At 42.6% G+C, this 25,072-nt stretch overlaps 1 protein-coding gene across 2 annotated transcripts in view; it reads right to left on the bottom strand.

The window, feature by feature from the left end:
* CCDC171 (coiled-coil domain containing 171) overlaps window positions 1-25,072 on the bottom strand; it is a 2,807,212-nt gene that overhangs the window by 2,020,557 nt on the left and 761,583 nt on the right. For both annotated transcript variants that reach the window (XM_078675985.1, XM_078675986.1), the window contains one exon: window positions 2,296-2,422. In XM_078675985.1, coding sequence (XP_078532111.1) covers window positions 2,296-2,422 — 127 coding nt within the window. The remainder of the gene's footprint in view (window positions 1-2,295; window positions 2,423-25,072) is intronic.

The following is a 25,072-nucleotide window of genomic DNA, read 5'->3' on the forward strand; positions in this document are numbered from 1 at the left end:
GAGTACTCCTTGACTACTGAGGTGCAATTACTCTCTTTAGGTTGACATGTCCTCTCTAAGTCTCTGGAGAGTGGGGTGTGCTGTTCTATGTGCTTTTTTGTACAGAACCTTTCAGCATTTTTCCTTACACCATTCCCAGTGAATGGTTTAAGGCAATGACACTGAGGTTTATACCTGTTTACTGGATTAAAACCCCAGAGCTGTGCACTCAAGTCATGAGGGCACACAATCTGCAACCCCTCTGTCTGAAAGTGGCCCATGCCCTCTTTCTTTGAGCTTTGTAGATCTGGCAGTGCTTGCAACTTAACTGATAGTAAAGGGGCATGCCTTTACCCCTGCATATTTCAAGGAGAGGTGCCTGTTAGCCTCCCCATGTAAAGGTTCGAACAGTCTCTGTTAATTGGGATCTTTCATGTCCATGCAGCTGTGTATACAAAATGTGTATGTAAGGGCCGAGTCTGGGGATTGTGTGCGCTTTTGTTCAAAGTGCATTTCCATTTTGGATTCCACACATGTTGCAACCTAAGATGGCGGAGGGCTTTGTGCTAGACTGCCCAGGTCACTGCTGACCTGGGAGTCGACCTTTGTTGATTTGTTCCCTCCTAGATTATGCTTTTGGGGGCTTCAGAGAGCTGTGGGCTTGAGTTTCAGGACCTCCTCCGTTTAAAGCTTGCTGAAGTGCTTCTTCCAAAGTACTTCCTTCTCCTCCTCCTCTGCACAGCTGACTTAATAAATGAACCTTTCATCAGCACACATAAGTGCATACGCTAATTAAAATGTGTCATCCCAAGGTCTCTTATGTTACGTAATGTCTTCCAAAATAGCCATGTATACCTTATTTAATGTAATGTTTTATCTACTACAACTGAATGAGTACTATCTGCAAAAGAATGATGTTAATATTTATGATACTGGTTTTCATTTAGACCTGGGCTTAATGGGGCACCTACTAGTTCACCCTTGAAAAAGGAATGGCCAGACATGGCTTTGGATTGGCACACACATTTAGGGTAGCCAGACCACCTCCATTTCCATGCAATGTCACATTTATGCATGACTAATACTTCAACCGTGACTGTTTTGAATTGAACGATCTTTAAATTTCCCAGATGTCTGACACATTTGCTACATTACAACTGTGTGCCTTGGATAGTTACTACCAGGGGAGAGGAGTTGGCCTAACGGCTTGGGCGCTCGACCTCGGACCTGGGGATCTGGGTTCGAGTCTAGGTAACGACGTTAAAAACCTCCTGTGATTCAGGGCAAATCACTTAATTGTCCTTTATGCAAATGGCTGTAGGTGGAAGATGGCTGAATCATTTCCATAAGTCCGGGCATGGCTTACAGAGAATGAGTCTTCAAGACTCTTTTTCTTGTATGCAGTCGCTAATCTGCTATGACAACAAATGTCTTCAATATGTAAGACACATAGATTGCAATACCAAATTTAAGAAACACCTCAGACATTTTGGCGAAATATGGCAAGGATTGTTGTCAGTCCTTATAGTAGTGGCAATTACTGCTCATGAGGAAGATGCAGAAGTATTAAAACACTGCATAAAATACCTTTGGGCATAACCAAACAAATGGTTTATCCTGTCTGTATTTCAGAGCTCCCATCTCAATGTCATACTCTATGGGTTAATAATCAGAAGCAGAGTGCTCATATCATGGCTACACTTTTTGTCTATTGCATCCTTTTCCTTAGAAAAGCCCTTTACCTAAATGGGTTGTCTGTCAGATGGAGTCAAAGTATTTGGAAGGTAAAAAGAAATGCCATTTCACACTTTCAATTTTGTCTAGTGTAGGAGGATAATCCAGAGAAGGTAATCAATAGTGGCACGTTGTTGCATTTGTAGCTATTTTATGTATATAATAAAGGTCTCATTTAAGCATAAACCTCTATGGGTGTGGGCTCTTACTAAGGCTGTTCAATTTGAAGAGGATGGTATCTAACCTCAGTGGTTCACTACATTTTGGGGATGGATTTTGAACATGTTCCCCTTGTTTGCACTCAATCCTCATAAGAAATGCAAAATGCAGATCCCTGTGTGTTTATGTGGGGGGAGCTGTCCTCTTCCTGCTCCAGTAATATACCAATCTGAATGTTGTTGAGTGGATTGGAGTCGACCACTGGAACCCAGAGAGACTGTGTGTGCTTCTGACCTAATCTCTAATTATTGCAGAATGCGAAAGATATGAAAAATACTAAAGACCACAAAAACAGCACACTACAACATTCTAAATACATTCCCGTCACCCAGTACACTGTAGTAATTTACAAAGATCTCCTACCTGTTCAAGGTTATCTTTTACTTCTGAAAGGGAACCATGTTTATTGGTGAGTTCATCAATTACTTTATCTTTCTCTTCTATTTCTCGTAATAGCTCATTCTCATTAGACTTAAAGTCTGTCTCCATTCTGAAACATTTAAAATGGCATTTATGTTAAAATATTCTAGCCAGATACACTCGTGCCACACCACATACATTTTTCATCTCTTAATTGCAATGTTCAGTTTCAAAGCATTTTACGTTGGTGTTTCCTGAAAATAGCAACTCTCCCAATGGCATTAGGTATGTCATCTATTACACAAATTGATGTTTTTGTCAGTATGAGTTTTTATTACAGCTAGCTACAACATCCACCTTAGCTCGCTGATTTAACCCTCTAACTGACCCCCTTGTTGCTATCAGGCTCATTTGTAAATACTCAGTGGACATTTAGCTACACATGTACGTTTACTACTAGTACACCTACTTTACTTTTAAGTAAATAAGCTATTTTGGGCATTCACAAAATTTGAGCATAAACTTACTCAAAAGTGTAGATTTACATGCCTTCACCCTCTGAAACAGAGGTTGTATCCAAATTTATGGGTGTGAAGTTACTACTGAATAATGGATGGGAGGAGCACTCGAAATCTTTTCTCAAAAAGTATGAATTTGAACTTATTTTTCAGATTATTATTTTTAGCTCCAAGCGTGCTGCCGGGGTGGCACGTTTGTCCTGCACGTGCCTGAACTGAAGTACCTATCTTAAGAGTCTGTGACCCTTAACCTCAGCGCACTGTAGCTGTGCGCGGTTGTCACTGCGACACTCCGCTTAAATTATTAACACATATAATACTCGACTTTAAATTTCAAGATTCAAGTTTTATCATATTTGTAAACAAAAATAATTCAAAACATTATACAAATTTGCTCTGACAAAGTATTATTCATTCAATACATGATTTTTCCAAAATTCACAAATTCAAAACAATCATATTTCTTTTGCGTAGATGACTTTTTCTTTAGCGCCCAATGCATTTCAAGCTCTTGGAGCTCTTCCTCAGGGGCCTGTAAACTGAATGGTAATTTTACATTACTACCAACAGTGTTTATGAACACAGAAGACCAAAACATCATTATGTACAGGGAGTTATTTCCAAATGTCACTCGAAAAGACATGTTAGAGTAGTAAGACCACAGATAACCCACACCACTGTGAAATGCGACCTAATCACCAAAAGTTTCTGAAAGAACCAACTTACTGTTGTCACTGTCACCGAATTAATCAATCTATACCGGAAATAAACAAAAGACATATTGTTTGCACCTCGCAGCTGTTTTAAACTCATGGTACCTGAATGGAACTGAACTCTCACAGTGTTCACCCTTCGCTTACCGCAAAAAACTCTCAGTGGCACAAAGCGGAATGTTCTACTCAGTGGAGGCTCTTGTAGGTTCTGGAAAAATAACAGTAAACACCTCTCTCACTACCGGGTTCACAACCCTCCATACCAAGATTATTCTGTCGCGCACTCTGTCTCTCAGCCTCTTACCTTAGCTCGGTATACTGAAATTCCAAAATCCAACTCTCTTCTCCGTCTTTGCTCTCTAGCTGCCACTCGGAACTCCGACCAGCTACACTCAACTACCATTGCTCACGCTACATATTTAGCGTGGCGACTACGAATAGACACTGAAAAAGGACTCTAACAGAACTCTGTTGCTCACAAAAAACTGCGGGCGCCATTTTGAAGAAGTAAAAAACGGCTTACTCGACAACATGAAACAGCCTCAAGGTGAAATCCAATACCCCAAAATCATGTTTTAAAGAAAAGTAATGGAAAAGGAACGTAGTGAAAAAAAAGAATAGATAAGAAAAATAGTGAAGTGATTTGTAACTTCTCCTACTCATACATTTTCCAGATATTTACAATATACATCTTTATGAGTGCACGCATCTTGCTGATGCAGGTTCAGCGGGCAAAAAGATTCAAATAAAACACGATAAATCTACTTTCTCATTTAACCCTTTGGGTTCTTGTGTTGACAAAAGCCTGATCCAATGTATCTCTCTTTGGAGGAGGGACCTGGTGAGATCAACCCCCTCGTATGTCTTAACAGCTTCCAATATGGAGTACCTGATTTGAGCTATGCTGTGGTTATTGTCATTCCAATGTTTTGCCAAATTGCTTTTTACATTTTTGTTCCTTATAGTACTCTTGTGTTCTGTTATTCTTTTTTTTAACTTTCTCTCTGTTTTCCCTACGTAAATTTTGCCGCAGGGACATTTGATGTAATAGATTAAGTTATTGGAATTGCAATCTCCATTGTAATGAAGTGCAATTTCTTTCCCAGTTTGTGGATGATGCAACTTGTTACCTACGATCACATTAGAACAATGCACACAATTCTGGCATTTCTTCATTCCTTTGTGGGACACTTCTGTCTCTCTAGTCGGAGTCATCAACAATTCTTTTAGGTTCTTTGACCTTGTGTATGCAAATATTGGTTTTTTGCCAAAAATTCCATTGAAATCATCTTCATTCTTTAAAAGATCCCAATGTTTATTGATGATTGATTTCATTCTTTGTGAAGAGGTAGAGAATTTTGACACAAACACATGCCTGTCCATAGTTTTTTTGGGCTCCTGAGTTAATAAGTTATCTCTGCTGTATGTATCGATCCTATTTTTAGCTGTAGATAAAATGTCATCAGGGTAACCTCGTTCTTTGTATCGTTGGTGTTGAACTATGAGATTCTCTTTTAGATCTTCCTCATGAGAACATATCCTTTTAATTCGCATATATTGTGACACCGGTAGGTTGTTTTTCAGGTTCTGAGGATGGAAACTTTGAAATAACAAGGAATTATTCACATCTGTGTCTTTTCTGAAAACTTTCGTTTTAATCTGGGTATCTTCAATCTTAATCAAAACGTCTAGAAATGGCAATTCCTTATCACTGATGACGTGAGTGAACTCAATGTTCTCTTCACAATGATTCAATCTGTCGATTTCGTATTCTAGACTTTCTTTTGTTCCAGACCATAATACAAATATATCGTCTATGAATCTGCGATATAAGATTGCATGTTCCTTCCAAGAGTCATTCGTGTATATATGGTCCACTTCAAATTTTGCCATAAAGGTATTAGCATATGCCGGGGCCCCAGCAAATCCCATAGACGTTCCGTTCTGTTGGAAATAAAACTTTGATGCCCATTCAAAATAACTGTGGTATAAACAGAAATGTAACAATTCCAAAATGAAAACTCTTTCCGCCTTTACTGATGGTTGTTGTAGCAGAGCCCACTCCACTGCCTCCATACCAGATTGATGGGGGATGGAGGTGTACAACGACTTTACGTCGATAGTGCACACCAAAGTAGAGCATGTTAGTTGAATCTCTTTTAGTGTGAGTAGAAAATCATTAGTGTCCTTGATATAAGACGGCCATTTCTGGACGAATTGTTGGAGAAATTTGTCAATGTATTGACCTAGTGGTTCAAACACTGTCCCACATCCAGTCACAATGGGACGCATAGGTGGATCGTATAGATTTTTATGCACCTTGGGGAGCATATAGAGGCGTGGTCTTCTCGGAAATTGCACTGTCAGATATTGTTTGGTCTTAGCAGTAATATGCCCTAATTCAAGGGCATTGGTCAAGATGTCGTTGAGGGTCACTTGTAAATCTTCAATAGGATCTTTTTCCAACTCAAAATAAATAGAGGTGTCAGCCACATGTTCGTCCACCTTTTGATTGTACATTGTTCTGTCCATCACTATAATGGCACCTCCTTTATCTGCTTTCTGTATAAGAATACTCTGGTTTTCTTGAAGTCCTTTTAAAATGGTTCTGTCATATACAGAAAGATTCTTTCTTTTGGATTTCCTCAAATTCAAACTTTCCAGATCGTTGATTACTGATTTTTCAAAAGCTTCCAGGATTTTGTGTGTTGATGGTGCTTGAAATTTTGATTTGGGTTTGAATTCCAGAAATTCAGGTTCTTCTTTATCAGTTAGAGGTGGCATAATGTTGGTAAAAAAATGTCTTAATTTCAGAACACGCATAAATTTATAAAAAGCTACTTCAATTTCAAGCTTGTTGGTATCATACGTAGGTACAAACCCTAATCCTTTATTGAGTACCCTCAATTCGTCTTTAGTCAGTTCGGTTTTAGAAATGTTTAAGACCAGATTTATCTCATGCTCCTTGTGCGAGCTCCTTCGCCCTCCTCTCCTTGTTTTTGCACTGATTGCTTTTTTGGTGGTTGTTTCCCTGGTGGTTGACTGGAGTCTCCTCCCTGGGCTAAAAAAGACTTACTGGTGCCTGCTGTTTTTGATGAATCAGTTGTGATTGTTGATGCTTGTGGATCCAATATTTGAGTTTGTGCTGTTGGTCTATTTGTATTTAGATCACTATCAGAAACTAGGCTCTCTTCAGATGTTGTAACTACTTTTTTCTTTTGATATGTTCTCCGTTGGGCATATACCTCAGCCCATGTATATACCTCGTTCAACTTGTAGTCCAAAGTGTCTCGTTTGAACTTTCGTAGTTTGCCTTCCTGCAGCTCTTTTGAATATTTCTCTAATTTAGAAGTGATGTCTTCCTGTGATTTATCCCAGTCTGCCTTATCCATCCGTGACTCCAAATTTTGTTTGATTTCTTCGATCTCATGCGCTAACTCATGAATAGCTTTTGCCAATTCCTCAACCAGTAACAAAATCAAATCCAAAGAGCATTTATTTAAGATGGAATACCACCTCTCCATAAACTCCTTGTTAAGGTGAAATCTATTCAACATAGGTTTAATTGACATCCTTAGCCCTCGTGGAATTCTTTTTCTGTGAAGTTACTACTGACACAAAGGAGCAGTAATAAGTCCAGCACCACACATGGCAAACCACTGATACTGCAACACCAGCTCATACAATATCATTTAGGCTCCCTGTTTTCCATTTTTACTGATTTTTACAGATAAATACAGAGCGAAACCCATTGATTTTCTTGTCTATATTTTTTTTTAAATGTGGATAAAAACCTAGAAGCAGATTTACAAGGCATCACGCAACTGCAGCGTAAACGTGGCGCATCCCTGCGACCCATTTACAACGTGACGCATCTAGGCAGATGCGTCACTTTGTAAAGCCCTGCGCCACATGTGGGTGTTCCGGCGCAGGGTGGGCGTTCCGGGGCAGGTGAGCCTCGCAAAAGTGCCTGCGTGAAATCTACAAGATTTCAGGCAGGCACTTGTGCGACGCTGCTACGTCAATTCCTTACGCCTGCTTGAAGCAGGCGTAAGGACTGACGCAGCATGTTAAGTATAGGACACACCCGAGCATTGCTGACGCGACTCCAGCGATCTCCAGCGATGCGCCGCCCTTACGTCATGAGATGTGTCACGCATCTGCCTACCCTTGCGCCACGGCGCGCTGCATTGTAAATGCGGCACATCCACTGTGACGCAAGGGTAGTTTTGCGTGACGCATTTGTTCTGGCGCATCCCTGCTGATTTGCAGAGATGCGCCAGAACTCATAAATATGCCCCCTAATTGGGTGCTTTTTGAGTGATTCGAAATACACTTTGGCATGACTGCCAGGCCAATAAAAGTGCGGATTCATAGGTAAGGGGTTTAAAAAAGAAAGGAATTTCAGAACTAAGCCTTACACAGCAGTAGATATGCACAAGGCTGATACTGAAATGTGCATATTTTCATATAAGTGCGTTGCTTTATGTTCTGCTAATTTATCTTCCACGGGTATTCCTATCACTGAAACCTGGCAAGCACTCAAGCATGGCTGAATATTTATTGGTTAAATAAATGTGGAAATATACCAGTTTCAGCTTTATTTTTTTCACAAAACCCGTGATACATATGGATAAATACAGATAAAGTTGACATAAAATAAATATGGATAAATATAGACGGAAATGTTAAAAAAAAAAATACCATAATACCGGGTGCCCAAAATATAATTGAGACAGGGACTTAAAATAGATTCCCAAACGAAATATTGTTAATTAAATTAAATGAAATTATTTAGGAAGTTAAATATATGAATGATTTGTATTTAATTGTAAAACAATTATCTAAAAACTAAACATTTTTATTTCACATGAACAGATTTTATTAAACTTTTTTCAATTTAAAAATTAACTTAACATAAGGAGGGTGGAGGCAAGATGGCCAACCGGCGGCACTAGCAGGGAGCTCCCGGCCCAAATGCACCACATATATAATCCTGCTCCTATGCTGCACCACATTGCTTTCATTTGAGAACCGCTGCTTGATGGCAGTGCTGACGCACTCCCGGGAACCACAGGGGTCGGAAAAAAGTGCAGAGGCAGCTGCACACAAGCAGTGTATACGTGCTGCACCTGGAGAGGCAACGGGCCTTAAGATGGAGATGTGCTGAGAGCCCTGAGTGTGAGCCTGGAGGCGCTGGAACTGGAGCCCAGACTGCTGGGGAGATGGTCGGTGGATGGTGGGGCGCCCCCCCACCCCTGCTCCCAGGAACTGCAACTTGAATTTGGAGCTGGCTGTGGGCACAGCAGAGGACATCGTTTTTCGTCCAGTCTAGTCGCCAGGCCTGTGCCTGTCAGCACTGCCCTGTAAGCATTTTGCAGAAGGAGTGGTGGGACATAGCTGGCAGAGGAAAATACCCTGCAAAGTGGTGGGGTCGGGGGAAGACCCTGCCACCCCCATCATCACCCTCACCCCTCTGTCTGGCCTGTGGTTCCCCCGCACGCGGGGGCACCATGAGGAGACACTGAGAAGGCAGGAGGGCCTGTGATCAGTTACTGTAGAGGCGGTTGGGACGCTGTGGGCCTGTGTGTCCCACACCAAGCAGCGAGTGTGAAGACAGGAGTGGGTGATGGTGCCTGCAGGGCTGTAACACACAGTGAGAGGCTGACTCCTAAGGCCATGGGGTGTGGGACAGTGGTAAAGTGTCTGAACTGGAGCCTACAGGTCAGGGACACCCGCTGGTTGATGTGGTGCTGCCTGCCGATGGAGCCTCGACCCCTGTAGTGTCCCCATTGATGTCATCGGGCTATGGCCCGGACGTTTGAGTTGGTGATGAGGCCAGAATGGGGTCCTTGAGGTGTGGGACTATGGTTACCCTTAGTGACTTGTGGCTTGCCTGATCCATGTGATTGTAGAGGCCCCCCCACTGTTTGGGGTGCACCAGATCCCTGTGTGTTTATGTGGGGGGAGCTGTCCTCTTCCTGCTCCAGTAATGTTGTTGAGTGGATTGGAGTCGACCACTGGAACCCAGAGAGACTGTGTGTGCTTCTGACCTAATCTCTGCCTGAGGACAGGGCTGGAGGCTTCACAGTGGATTGATAATGGGCAAGGACGGGGTTCCCAAGGAGCCCAGCAGACAAAAATTGACCAATATGCCAGATCCTAGTGGCCATTTAGGCCTCAAGTGCTAATTTACAAGCCAAGATTGATTCAATCTCCATGGATGTGAACTTGCAGCGGGTAGACCTACACAACGTTGCTGAGACGTCCTTGACAATGAAACAACAAGTAAATTACCTGCACAAGTGGGTGATGGTACTGAAAACAATGGTTGCCAGCTTCATTGCACAAATGCAGAAGCTAGAAATGCACGCTGAGGATGCTGAGAGACGCTACCAGTGCTGCAACCTGCGCTTCGTGGGATTCTCCCGACGGCACAAAGGGAGGAGCGCTGCAGCTCTTTCTTGAATAGTATGTCAGAACATCGCTGCCGGAGGCTGGCCTCTCACCCGTCTTTGTAGTTGAGAACGCCCATAGGACTCTGGTGCCGCCTCGGCCATTGGGTGACTGCCGCGAACATTGATCACGAAGATACTCAGATGTACGGATAGGGATGCTATCTTGCAAGCGCTCTGGCCGTTGGGGAATCCCACCTTAAAGAAACCGCACTATCCAGATCTGCCCAGATTATACACAATGAGTCCAGTACGTGCGACAAATGTTTTGGGGCATTAAACAAAATCTGAAGGCCGTAGTACTAAAAACATGTACCTATACCCCACAAAATTGAAGGTGCTGCGCGATGGGAACTCTGTTGTTTTCAAAGTCTGAGAAAGTGTGGAACTGGCTGGAGATTCAGGAAGTTGGCAGGCTTCTGATACCCATCCCTGGAGGGATCCTTGCTTGGTGCCAGAGAAAATGAAGGAACGGATTAACGGGGAGGTGATGAGGCAGGAGGAAGAAGAAGACACACTCAGAAACTAATGTGGTGGAGAGGCAGGATGGCAATCTTGACTTGGAATACCAGTGTGTGGAATGGGAGAAAGCTAGAGCCTGGGTGGAGGAGGAGGTCACATCTGCAACCTCCAGTGGGAGCAGATCCAATATGGTAGAAGAAACGCTGGAACTGGCTGGCACATAAACACTGATATCGCATGGTGAGAATTTCTTACACTTGTGAGTCGGCAGTGTGTGGACGCAGGGGGTCAGCACGGACTGTGAATAATTAACTGTTGCGGCTGCAAAGGACGATTTGGACACTGCAACTCCGGAGGAGTAAAATAGACTATTGTAATGATATAAGTATGGTGCTCCATTGAGTGCGGAGAGGCACTTTGTGGAAGGGCGATGGATGATCTCTCAGACCACCACCCTCTTTTTTTCTATTTTCCTTTCTTTCCTTTCTTCCTTCCCTATTTTCTGTTCTTACTGTGCTGTGAGAGTTGCAGGGCGAACTGCAAAGGCTGTGTGGTTAGTGAGTGTGGAGTGCAGTGACCTCCCACTGAGGGGTGTGTGAGATGACTGTAATGAAGGGGAGTTAGAGGTCAGAGTGTACTTTGGGCTGATTTTTTGCTGGTTTGACCTTAAGCATTGCAAGTTCCCTTGGTACTATACTAAGGCCCACATGCATCAAAGGAAAAAACGGTCGCAAACGGGCAGATTCTCAGAATCTGCCCCTTTGCGACGGGTATTTTTGCATTTGGGATGCATCATCCCAAATGCAAAAATCTCAATTTAAGTAATCGCAAAATTGCGATTACTTTAATTGCGATTGCATTTATAGAACCGCACTTTGCGATTCCTTAAATGCAATGGAATAAAGTTTGAAAAATTGCGATTTTGCAATTAAGAATTGCAAGTTACCATCAAATGAAAGGTGATGGTAAAATGCGATTTCTTTGAAAAATGTACAAAGTGCATTTTTCAAAGTCCCAGGTTACAAACACACATGCCTTTGGGGCATGTGTGTGCGCAACATGGATGCACATCACAATTTCAGGGGTACAACAGGGTGTCCTTTTTGCACCCTTGCAATTGCATGTGCAATTTGCGAGTACCTAGTGAGTACTCGGAAATTGCATATGCAATTCCCATTCATTCCTATGGGGTTGTAGGTCCATAGCAATGAATGGGATGCTATTAATTAATTGTGACTCGAAATTTACGAGTCGCAATTAAGGAATGTGTAGAAATTGCTATTTTTTTTAGCGATTCTTACATGCATATGCTTTTACAATTCCTTAATTGCGATTCCTGATTAATCGCAATTAAGGAATCGCAAAAGCCATCCTTGATGCATGTGCCAGTAAGTTATCCAGGAGGTGAAGAGCTCTGTTTCTATTACACGCTACTTGAAACATGCACATTTAGTTTCACATGTTAGAAGAGGGGGTGAGAGTCTGTTATGGGGGAGACCCAGTTCTTGTCTGTGAGTAGTTACCCAGGGAGGAGGATGGGGTTGGGTATGTTTTCTAGATTTGGATCTACATAGCATAATGGTGAACAAAACCCATATAGTGGGTGTGCAATGGATGGATGGTTGACCTGGATTCCAGAGATGCAGGGTTGGTGAAATGGTCCAGGACGACCAGAGGTAGGATTATTCATTAGATATAATATGGCATAGGGAAACATCCTTTACAACGCAACTTTTACCACGCAGTGCTTTTACATCGCAACTTTTACAACGCAAACCATTACAACGCATTGAGCTGGGGGGCACTCTAGGATAGGGAATAGATTTAATTTACTATCCAACACCTTCCCTACTATCCACGGGGACTGGAGTTGGAATAGTAAATTAAACTATTCACTATCCAGCACCCCAAAGCGCTATGCGTTGTAAGGGTATGCGTTGTAAAAACTGCGATGTAAAAGCATGCGTGGTAAAAGCAGGCGTTGTAATGTCATACATCCTATGGCATATTATGGTAGGATGCATGTGTATGGTCACCTGGAACATGTGGGGACTAAACACTTTTGTCAAGCACTACAGAGTGAAAGCCTTTCTATGGAGGTTAGGTGTACCTATAGCAATGTTACAAGAAACCCAGAGGCCCAGAAATTGCAGAAGAAATGGAGGTTTTACTCCTCTACCTACTCTATGGACACACTGAATGGAATGATAGCCTTCTGGATTGGTTTAATGTGCCCCGTCTTAAGGAGCTCCAGATGGAGGGACTAGAGGGGTAGATAAGAGAGGAGGAAGTGGCAGCAGCCATACGTGATATGGCCTGTGTTAAGTGCCCTAATCCTGATGGTCTCCCGGTAGAGTATTATCAAAGCTACTCTGATTTGCTTGTCTACCGGCTCCTGGAGGCATTTTTGGAGGCCAGGTGTCAAAGTGTAATACCTCCTTCTATGCGGGATGCCCTAAATGTGATGATACCTAAGCCAGATAAAGGCCTGAGAGACCCGGTGTCCTCTAGTGTTGACACGAAAATACTTTCAAAACTGCTGCAGATGAGACTAGGTCAGGTTGTAATGAACCAAATGTGGGTTCATTCCGGGACGGGATACCCATATAAACCTCTGCCGCCTGTCACACGTGATGGTCTTAGTTCAGGGGCAGACATGGAAGCTGAACTAGAAGCATTGGACATGGAAAAAGCTTTTGACACCCAGAGCTGGGAATATATGTGGGAGGTGATGAGGTACATGAGGCTGTGTCCGAGTTTCTTGTCCTGGGTGTGGCTGCTGTACACGGAGTTCCCACACCTACTTGCATTAGCGATGTAGCTGCTGGCAATACACCTGAGACTGGATCTTAGGAACTGGGGTATCCGAGTCAAGAACACCATCCACATTGTGTCGCTGTATGCCTAAGACACCCTCCTTTACATGAGCTAACCGGAGGGGCTCAGTGCTGGTGATGATGGGACAAATGAGGGACTTCGGACGGGCATCTGGTCTACAAGTCCACAGGCATAAGATGGTACTATTTCCTTTGGCAAGGCTGGTGGGTCGACTGAAGGCAAACCTTCCCAGAATGAAACTCCCTTCGGAAACTGAGAAGTTACAATATTTGGGCAACCAAAAAGTACACAATCCAGGTCATCAGGATGACCTATAAAAAACGGGGCGGTTCATTGATAATTTATGCACCTCTATTAGTTCTGGAACAAGCTACCGGTCTCAGTGATGGGCAAAGTGGTCCTAAGTAAGATGGTGGTACAGCATCAGTGTCTTACATGGTAAAGAATTCATTCTGTAAACTGTGAAATCTGCATTCACGGAACTCAACAGCCTCCTGGTGTCCTTGGTGTGGGTGGGTAAGAGGAGCATAGTCAAATTGGACATGCTGAAACTGGACCCTGTTTTGAGTGGGCTGGGACTTCCAGATCTGTAGTTGCATTCTATGTCTGGGCTCCAACAATACGTGGCATTATGGTGCATGGAAGGTAGTAACAGGGAGAAAAGGCTGGTGGCAGGACTGGTGGAGGAGGGAAGCCTTCCCAAACTCCTTATTAGCAGCATAAGGGTTCTGATGGCCAGCCCATATATAGTGAGACAGGTGGTGAAGGTCTAGGAACTAACAGTGAAGCGAGTCTTGGGAAGACACCTGTATGCTTCATTTCTCCCTCTCTGATGGTTGAAGTCTTTTCAGCACATACAGTTGTTGATGGATATATCCCAATGAGGGGTGGGTGGCAGTCAGAGGTTGGAGGACCTCTACCTGAACAGCTCCATTGTTACTTTGGAAGAAGCTGGTCCTCTGTTGCAGATGGACGTGAGACAGTTTCTGCAATATGCCAAACCCTCCCTTATGGTCGCGAGATCTGGTCGATCTTTCCGGCAGAGGTGCAGGAGTCGCACACTCTCACCACAATACTGGACACAGGGTCTTGTTCTTAACTAGTTTAAATACTTTCATTTAAATTAACAATATTTATTATGCTCTTTTATTTTACATTCCTACCTCCATTATTTTCTGTGGGAGGGTGTTGCAGTACTAGTGGTTAGCCATGTGTGGTGCTGGACTTCACTATTGTTTTGGGTCCTTTACTATTGTTTTGGGTCCTTGCTGGCTGTAGTAACTTTAAAAGTACAATTTATGAAGAGAAATGGAGTTACTCTTTTGTGGGTGGGTGAACATCCCTCCCAACCCCTCCTTAAATCCCTCCCTTTGAGTAGTAAGTATGTTCCTTTTTCAGCAGCTCCCTGGTCCCAACCACATTTAATACTAGGTAATAAACGTATATGTGTGAAGATTTCCCTATAGAAAAAAATAGGACCAGTGGAAGTGGAAATCTAGGTTTGTGCATTGCATTTTGTAGTAAGTAGTATTACTGTAGACTGCTTTATGTGCTACAAAATGCAGTTTGTGAATCAGGCCCTTTGACTTCTTTGATATTGTGGCTATTAATACCCTAACTTCATATAAGCAAGGCAATGTCGTAGACTCGCAGAGGCTGTATCTGTCAGTAAAAACTTGTTACTCTGCAAATTTGTTGCCATTTTATTATGTGTTTTTTCTTGCGGTGGGTTAATGAGATTAGGAGAGCTACTAATTTTAATACTGTTTTGAAAAATAGGGGGTTTGTGCTATTATTTAACACTTCTACTGACACCACCACAGAGGTGCCAATTTGTGTTGACACGCTGTAGTGGTTGGAATTATGGTACCCTCATTCAAAATCAGTGGAGCAATGCCCCAGATGTGCAGCGGTTGAGGCTGCCGGTAACGACTTGATACTCTGCTCATTTTTTTACATTTTTTTGGTGTCTTTACTGCAGTGGGCTACTGGGATTGGGAGAGCTGCTAATTTTAATACTATTTTTTTTAATCGCTTTTTGTGCAATTTTTTAACACTCCTACCATTTCCACCACAGAGGTGCCATTTTAGTATGACAAGCTCTAGTGATTGGAATTGGGTTTCCCTCACTCCATATAAGTTGGGCAATGCCGCAGACTCACAGCAGCTGGCTCTGCCAGAAACAGCATGTTACTCTGCTAATTTTTTCCACTTTATTCTGTGTTTTTACTGTAGTGGGTAAATGGAATTAGGAGAGCTACTAATTTTAATTGTAATTGTAATACTGTTTTAAAAAACAGGGGCTTGGTTCAATTATTGAACACTTCTATCGATTTTACCTCAGTAATGCCATTTTAGTGTGACTGCACTCTAGTGGTTAGAATCGGGTTTCCTCTCTCCATAGAAACAGGATACGCAGCGGACACGCAGCGGGCGTCCCAAAGGCAAGCCTGTCTGGGCCTGTCCACGTCCCGAAAGCATCCAGCACCAGCCATGCTGCCAGTGAGTCCATCGAGCCTATGAGTAAGGTTTATTCAAGAGATAGGTTGACAACAGTTCAAAATCTGCCTATCACTCCCCTGTGTTGCCACAAATTCAACCTTGATAACATGTCCAGTAAAGAGGGTAGGAATCATTTTCCGTTTTTGATGTCTCCCTCAATTTGCTGACTGGGTTTCATGAGTCTACACCCGGGACTTCTTTAACGGACAATACTTGTCCTTTGAAGGAGCAACAGGGCCCCTTCATCTTGGCTTCCCTAATTAACTGTCATTCTCTATTTAAACACTCTTTTGAACATTTGTGAACTACTTATAGAAGATACATGCAATATCTTATTGTTCTTGAAGGAAACCTGTCTTACAGACTCCTCCTCCAAGCCGGATATTGCTTTATCCATCCTGTCTAGGTTCCTAATTGAGTCTAGTTACAGAGTGGACAAACAGGGCAGAGGTGTGGCTATAGTGTACAGGGAATCTTCTCATTGCTTTAGCTCTAACTTTCTAATATTGGTACTATTGAAGGCCTCTCCTTTGCTTTTACCTTAGACCCATCTTTTACGGTCTCGGGCTGCTAATTTACAGACCTCCTAACTGCTCTTATTAATGGACTTGATAGGTCAGCTCTCTATACACCGCTCTAACTTCCTTCTGCAGGGTGACTTCGATTTGAAGATAGATGAGCTCAGCTGATCAGTGGCTAAACAGACTCTTTCAACTTTAGAGGATTTAACCTAGAAAAACATACGCCAGGTCCCACCCAGAGGGCTGGCCATACTCTGGACCTTATTTTTTCCCACTCTTTGAACATTCATATCGATCGACTTCTTAAGCTAATCTGCTTGGATCACACCCTGGTGCCTATAAAACTTATCATTAATCTCCCTAAGAAACAGCAGTTGCTTTTTCAGAAAGTCTCCAGGTCTTGGAGACAAATCTCTGAACCATTGCTTTCTGATGCACTACAATCGACCCCGCTCAAAATTGCGGGTGTTGTGGGCTGTCATCGGGACTAAGTGGCTTTTCTTGGCCTATGATCTGATTGTCCCTTTAAAAACAGCTTCTCAGCATAGATCAAAACCCTCAGTGATGTAGTTCTCAGCTGTCTTAAGAGATGAAAGGTCACACTGTAAACACCATGAACGACGGTGGAGGAAATCATATGATTTGGAATCACAATTGGTGTACAAGAAAGCATCAGGCAACTTCTGTAGAGCTCTGCACAAGGCACATAAAGAATGTATCCCTTCCTCTATCCCCACTGCTGCTAATAAACCCTGCAAATGTTTTAGGTTTGTAAACTCTTTTTGTCTCGCAATCTGACTTTCGTGCAGGCTAGAGCACAGAATCAGCTTTCTGGGAGGTCTCTGAATTTATTAAGGACAATCTTGAACCAAACGCGGCAGCTATGGTTGTCTTTTTGGATCTGTCGGTGGCTTTCAACTTGGTCTCCTATTCTCTTCTTCTGAAAAGGTTGTGGAGTGTGGGTGTCCATGGGCTGGACATGGCTTGGCTCAAATCCTATCGGGAAGACAGATCACAAATTATACTTCTCCCAGCCTTCAAGTCATCCTTCATACCACCTGAATGTGAGGTGCCTCAGTCCTCTCCTCTGAGTCTGACCTTTTAAATGTCTATCTGGTCCCCCAGGCTAATCTCGTTGAATCAAGGGGTATGAGGGTGCTCTGGTATGCTGACCACATCGATTGATGCTTTCCTTTCGGTGGATGGATGTTGGAGCCTTGAATTCATTTAAGGACTGTCTAAAGGCTGTCAGTTAATGGATGAATACTAATTGTCTCTAAGGGAATTCTGACAAAAAGGAAATATCCTTCTTTGGCATTAACAAATATACTGATGCTTATAACTGGTGGCCTTCAGAACTTAGTATACCCCTGTTCCATTGCAAGTGGTAAGAAATCAAGGCTTCAAATTCAACTGCAATCTGTATTTCGTACCACTGGTTAGAGCTGTTACGGCTAGTTGTTTCCTTAGGTTAAAATCTTTCAGAAAGATTCTCTTTCTGGCTCCTGAGGACAATTGTAAGACCATCATTCAAGCCCTGGTTACTTCTAAGCTAGACTACGCAAATGGCTTGTACATGGGTCTACCATCCTACTTGCTGTATAGCTTGCAGATCATTCAAAATGTGGCAACACATCTAATTTTCAAGATTCCAGCTCATTCATCTGTGACAACCTCCTTACGCAGTCTACATTGGCTGTCTATTGCCAACTGCATGACATTCAAATCATTAATCTTTGTCTAGAGAGCCTTGGAGCAAAGGGCCCTTTATATTTAAGAAGAAGATTGTCAGCCTACTATCAGGGTAGATTGCTGCGATCCAACGCACTTAAACTTCGGCGCGTCCCAGGGTCCACGAGCCTAAAAGAGGTGGCTGTTCCTTCTCATTTCTGATTGCCAAGCTCTGGAGCTCCCTGTTGACTGCCCTGCATTTCGCTCCTTCTGACCTTTTTTTTGTAAAATATTGAAGACTTTACTTTTTGATGTGTCGGCTTTGTGTACTGAGGGTCTGTTAGTTCTTGTTGTTTTCTTCTCATTCCGCTAGCACCAGGACGCTTCTTCGGAAGCAGCCGCATGCTTTACAAACTCTATCATGAATTCTATTGTATTTCTTTCAGTAGTGTTAAGACCTATTTACAACCATAGAGTTGGGTATCCTTAACCCCAAAGTGTTGAGGCGTTCCCCCTTCCGATTCCATGTTGAGTCCTGCTATGATCTTTGGGACAGTTTGTGCTTCAACCCTAATAACAAATCTTAACCAAAAAGTATCAAGACCAAATTAGTGTCCTTTTTCCCATAAATCGGAGATTCTAAAAGTACCCAGAATTTGTGGAGTTCCCAGGAAGGAGCCAAGAAAATAGCAAAAAAAAGGCGATCTGCATGAAAGTGTATGGTTTTTTTTCTTCTATAAATGGCATCAGCAAAAGGGTTGCTTCGCTAAGATCACCATGGACCCAGCTTTCATAAACAGGCAGAGTTGCAGAAAAAGATTTTTTACCACAATTTTTGCCATTTTGGTAGTCCATGGTTCCTATTTTTGAGGCTTTTACCTACTAACAGTTATTGGTGCAAACAAATCTGACATCCATGGATGAATCCAGAAAGCCATACAAGTAGACAAAATTCTGAATTCAACAGTGGTCATTTGTATAGATCATTCATGGTTTTCCGAAAGAAATCAATCAAAATAGGAACTAATGAAAATAAGTAGGAAAAAATAGAAATAAGTGACAGTGCAGAGATGTGCAGGGGGGGCCCACAACCGTAGGCCATGGAGACAAGGGGGCCCTGTTAGGGGTTTCCAAAGTCACTTTCTGACCGCCTTTCCATGTCGGAAAGGCTGGCATGGAAAGGCTGTGTGAAACCGCTGTTGTAATCCCAACAGCTGAAATGCCATCCTGAAGGGATTACATTGCCGTTCCGACTACCCGATGGGCTCCTTAAGCCCGGGGGAAGCCGGCCTGTTTGACTTCCAACCGTCTAGATTGTAATTAGGCAGTCAGAAGTCAAACTGGGGATGTCGGTCAGAAAGCCTCTGACCTATGGTGGAAGCTTTCCGACCGACATCATAATAGGGACCATTAGTGTTTGTTGGTTGTCAGAAAGCATGCAATACTCATAGCCAACTACTGAGCTGCAGCATATAATGAATTGTTTGTTGTATAACGACCATGCCTATTGCAAAACCTAATGAAATAGGAATGAGGATGAAGGATTACATGCACTTTTGAAACATGCCCAAGATAATGTGCTTAGGAATAGTGCTATTTGTACAACTGTGAATTTGGGTATTCCAATATTATGTGATTGAGAGGGCATTTTGAAAAATATGATCATTTTTGCACATTGTCTTACATTTGGAAGTCAAAAATAGAAATACATTCAATTGATAACAACAAATGTTGTATACCCACACTTCTCTTGACAAAAACAGGAAACAAAGATTTTGCCTTTCAAATTGACCCATTCGAGCAACGTGGCTGCGTTATTTGGAGTGACAACAAGGGAATGCTAACAAGCTCAGTAATTTCTGAAAACTATTAGCCCAGGAAAGTCCAGGATGGTGTGACTTGTATGGATCCCACTAGGTTTTCTTACATAGAATGCCATGCAAACCTCAACTTTTGGCTAAAATCACAGTTTTCCTCACATTTCTGTGAGTGAAAGTTCTGGAATATTCCGGGATCCATAGAATTCCTACTACTCAGTGTTCCCTCATTTCTCCCGAAAAAAAGTCACTTCACTTGTGTGGCTGACTTTTTCACTAGTGACAGAAAAGGCCAAAAATGCAGCAATGGAACATCAAGACTTTTTGAGCAACGTGGGTAGCTGTGGTATTTTGCCCTGGACTCGGCTGGCACTCAAGGAAACCTACCAACCCTAGACATTTCTGAATACTAGACACAAGAGCAGTCTAAGGTGGTGTGACCTTCATGGAACCCACTAAGCTTTCTTTCCCGCAGTGCCCTGCCAATGTAAAACCTGGTTTAAAATCAGAAATTTTGATTGGACTTCACCAAGTCTAGCAAAGTTCCTAACTGTGGGGTATATTATCAAGACAGGCGATAAAATTATCGCTGCTTTAGCGGTAGAAAACCGCCGCTAAAACTGCGATAATGGGCTTGATAATATGCTCTATAGAATTCCAGTTGAAGCCCATGTTAGATGTGATGGACATCTAACATGGGCTTCAATTGGAATTCCATATAGCATATTATCAAGATCTTTATTGCCGTTTTAGCAGCAGTTTTCTGATGCTAAAGCGGCGATAATTTTATCGACTGTCTTTTATAATATGCCCTTGTGTTATTTGGGCCCAAGCTGGGCTGACACCCAGCACACCTACCAAACCCATACATTGTTTGTGAATTAGACACTAGGGGGAATCCAAGGTGAGGTGGCTTGTGTGTATGCCACTATGATTTCTTACCAGAATGCCCTGCAAATGTCAAATTGTGGCTAAAATCTAATTTTTTCCTCACATTTCCGGAGGGAAATTCAGAAATCTCCAGGGATTCACAAAATTCCTACCACCCAACATTTCCACATTTCTCCTGATATAAATATGGTACCCCACTTGTATGGCTTGGATTATTACCAGCGACAGGAAAGGTCACAGAAAACACCAAGGAACCATTATGATTTTTTCAAGTTAAACCATGCCAGCGATGTCGGTGGCTGTGGTATTTGTGACTGGGCTCGTCTGGCACCCAGGAAAACCTACCAACCCTAGGCATTTCTCCAAACTAGAAGAGTCCAAGATGGTGTGACCTGAGTGGATTCCACTACGTTTCCTTACCCAGAATGCCCTGCTGATGTAAAATGACAGATTAAACTCACGGTTCTGTGACAGAAAGTTGCACAATTTCTGCAGATCTACATAATTCCTACCCCCTAGTATTTCCACAAGTGGATTAATAAAAGCTGTATCCCACTTGTGTGACGAGGCTTATGGTCCATAACAGGAACCAGTCAAAACTTGGACTGTGTAAAGTCAATGAGGTGTGAATGAGGTCTTTCCATGGTTGCAGTTTTGGCCCACTCCTTTGAAATGCGTTGGGCTCACCTACACATGGGTAACAGCATTTCAATCAAGAGAAGAAGAAAATATGCTTATATCCTGGGATGCATGCAAGGTTTCATATATACCTGGGTATGATTGATGTCTACCCCAGAGTCCAAATAGTGCAGCCATTCACCATGGAAAGCAAGAGAAATTGTGATTATTTGCGCATAGTTTTGACATATGAGGATGCAGAGAGGGTACTGTCTGGTGCTAGGTTGCGAGACCCAATGCCACAATGGCTTGCAATACGCCCTCCTAAATATGTAGATTGTGGTATTTACAACGTATCCGCCCATCCCAGGGTGGTCTGAAAGCCTACCAGAACATCAGGGAAAAAGGGAGAAACACAACTGGATGCAGGATTTCTCCATGCTTGCAGTGCAATGCATCCCAGTCTTTCTGTCACCAGGGAAGGCAGGATGGAGGATTAATACTTGTCTGGGGGCACATATGTCAAACCTGCATGTACAATAATCCAAATGTTATCTTGCGTGCCATAGGAATAGGGTTTCTCTATGCCCAGGAGAGCAGGAAGAGTGATGGGGCTCTAGAAGTGTGGGTATACCCTGATGCCAGGACAGGCCAGCCCCCACCTCTATTTTTTAAAATAATCTATCCCTTGTTGTTTGAGTTCTGCCCCCTCCCCCAAGAGACCAAATGGGAAGTATACCTCCCAATCACCAATCTCTCCCAGAGGTGCTCTGTAAGACTGTTGGGACTTTAGGGGTGGGGAGTATAACCTGATAACAGGCCACCTCCAAATACTTTTTTTCAGAGTGCTATTTTAGGAGTAAATCCAACACTCTACCCTGAGGTGTGCAGCCGGACAGTTGGAGCTTTAGGGGAAGGAGGTATGGCCCAATGCCTGAGTGAGTTAGTCCCTACCCTATTTCTTTTTTGTGTCGAGAGTGAGTTCTGCCCTCTCACCGATGGGCCGGCTGGGGTTACTCCTCCTAATCTGCCCCAGAAGGGCAGACAGAAAGACTGTTGGAGTCAATAGGGGTGAGGTTACAGCCCAATAATTTGTTATAGCTATACAACTTCATGGCATCTAATAGACTTTCTATCCCCCCTGGAGGGCAGACTTAGGGAACATCCCCGATCTGACCTCTTGGGGGCAGAAAGACAGCTGGGGGATTTAGGGGTTGGGGACAGACCAATGTCTAAGCAGGCCAACCCCCATCCCATGTCTTTTTCATAAATATAAAAAACCTTGGCGTCTAGTAGACTATCTGCCCCACAGGTAGGCAAATTGAAGGTAAGTCACACAATCTGCCTTTAGGGGGCAGAAAGACTGTTGATGCCTTTAGATAAAGTGGGAAGGCCAATTCGCAGGGTGGAGTCGGCCACCCCATTATTTTCTATAAAAATCCCGGGTGTCTAGCAGTCTCTTTGGAGAAGGCAGATTAGGCACAATCTCTGGGAGACAAAACAAAAAGACTGCTGGGACCTTTACAGGTTAGGGTATGAATCTATGCCTCTATGGGCCTGACCCCACCTCATTTCCTTTTCATAAATTAAAAAAAACACTGGTTTCTGTCCTCGTAGAGAGGGAGGATTCAGGGTATACCCCTTAATCTGCCCCCAAGGGGTCATAAAGACGGTTAGTGCGTTATGGATCGGGATAGGGATTGGACCTGATGCTCGGGTAGTCTGCCTCCTCTCCATTCTCTTTGTCTTGTCTAGTGAATTGTTAACCCTGGGGATGGCAAGTGGTCTTCAGAACCAAGTACAAAATGCCAAAGACATAATAAGCCAATAAAGAAGACATACCAGTTTTGTGCATAAAGACAGACCATTAAGCATCCCACAGAGTACCTTGTGCCCAACTGGAATACAACTGCTACTGTAGCACACCTGCTGGTGTACAGCTAACGTAGCATAAAATAATCAGCCAACAAATTAAGGAAGAAAAGGGTACTGGGTAATAGGAATTGCGAGGCACCAAGGCGAAAGTCAAAGAGTATTAAAAAAAACACATGGGAACCGGGATCCTGAGTGCAATGGGGACTGGAGGTGAATGTGGGGCTAGGGTCAAAGGGGTGTCTAAAAATTACAGGATGTTCTGGAACTACTTTGTTGGTCTTTCACCTACAGGTAATTGTATCTAAAATAATGCGCTCCTTAAATAAAAAAATAAATCAAATAAGAGTTTATTGTTGTCAGTTAATAAAAACTATCACAATATACATATAAAACAATCCTTTTTTTAAAGATTCGCTTATCTTAGCAACATGAATTAATAATGCTACAGCTCAGGAGAATGTTGTTAAAAAAAACATTATCATTATAAAATGTATTCAGACATTTTCACTGTGGCTATGAATCGATGTATGCCACAATAAAAAATTCCACAACTCTAAGTGTCAACACCTCAGAGCTGTTTTAACCATATGTACATATTGTGTACTCATTTTACTAAGCAAATTCCTCATGTTATAGTATGCAGCTTACAATTCTGCTTAACTGCTTTATCATGAATTTGTAAAAATTTCAGAAGTTTGCAGTTTAGCTGAGGATCTGTAGAAGCCAGACTTCTCATAATGGCTGTTCTGCACGTACGTATCCCTCTCTCATTAAATAAATGCTATAAGAATGTGCGGCGTGCATTATTCAGTTTAGGACATATGGTGACCAGATGTTGAAATCCTCCTTCAGAACATCACATAGCCTGCACGTTTTAGGTCCTTTGTATCTCCACGCAGGTTTGTTTGAGAGGGACGGCAGTTCCCCTAAACGCATGGCCAATCGTTTTTTCTTAAGATACACCGGATATGTTAGGTGTAAATAAGCCGCTGGTTGCAATGTGACCTAGGTTTCTATTGTCATCCAGGCATGTGATCTCTGCGAATACTTGCTTTTGTCCTCTACTAGCGAATGTATTTTTGCAGATTTATTCATGGTTTGGAAAAACGTGGTATGCAATAAATTCAAGTTCCATAAGTCACCCGTATTGGTTAGTTGTAAAGATGATGACATGTAATTGTTGTAACTTGAGTTCACATTGTTGTTCACGGATTCCCATAGAGCACTAATTAATGGACTAGACTGATTGTTGCGTAATTTATGCATTGATTTGATGAAGTGATATTTCTTGCTATGGTGTGTTGTGTCAGTCCAAATTCCAAACAAATTTGTGCTGGAGAGGTATTACAAGGCAGACCAAAGACCCGTCTGTATGTTTTGACTTGTAGTCTATCCAACATTTTGGATTCCTTACCGTGCATCATCGTGCTTGCATAAGTAAGAGATGGAACCAGTTTGGCTTCAATTACAGAGAGCAGTGGTTGATAAGAGGGGCCATCTAATTTTTTAGCAAGTAAACAGAATGAATGTGTTAAAACATTATTTTTCTGACCATATATTCTTGATGTGCACGAAAGTTACAATTTTTATCAAAATTGAAACCTAAATATTTATAAACACTGACTTCTTCTATGGTTACATTTTCCAGCCTGATCTTTAGTGCAGCATGTGGATTATTCCCAATACGCATGGTTTTTGTCTTGTTAATGTTAATTTCCAATTTATTGAGTTTTGTGTATGCCACAGTTTCTTTTATCAATCTTTGGAGTCCAATTTCGGCAATATCCGCAGCATATAATAGATGGGATAACATTAGTGAATCTATCCTTAGTGCATGTGAATTGACTTGATCTAGTTGGGTTGATAAATCTGCCGTAAAGAGGTTGAACAGGTATGGCG

This window comes from Lissotriton helveticus, chromosome 2_1 (assembly GCF_964261635.1).
Source record: "Lissotriton helveticus chromosome 2_1, aLisHel1.1, whole genome shotgun sequence".
Classification (NCBI taxonomy): Eukaryota; Metazoa; Chordata; class Amphibia; order Caudata; family Salamandridae; genus Lissotriton; species Lissotriton helveticus.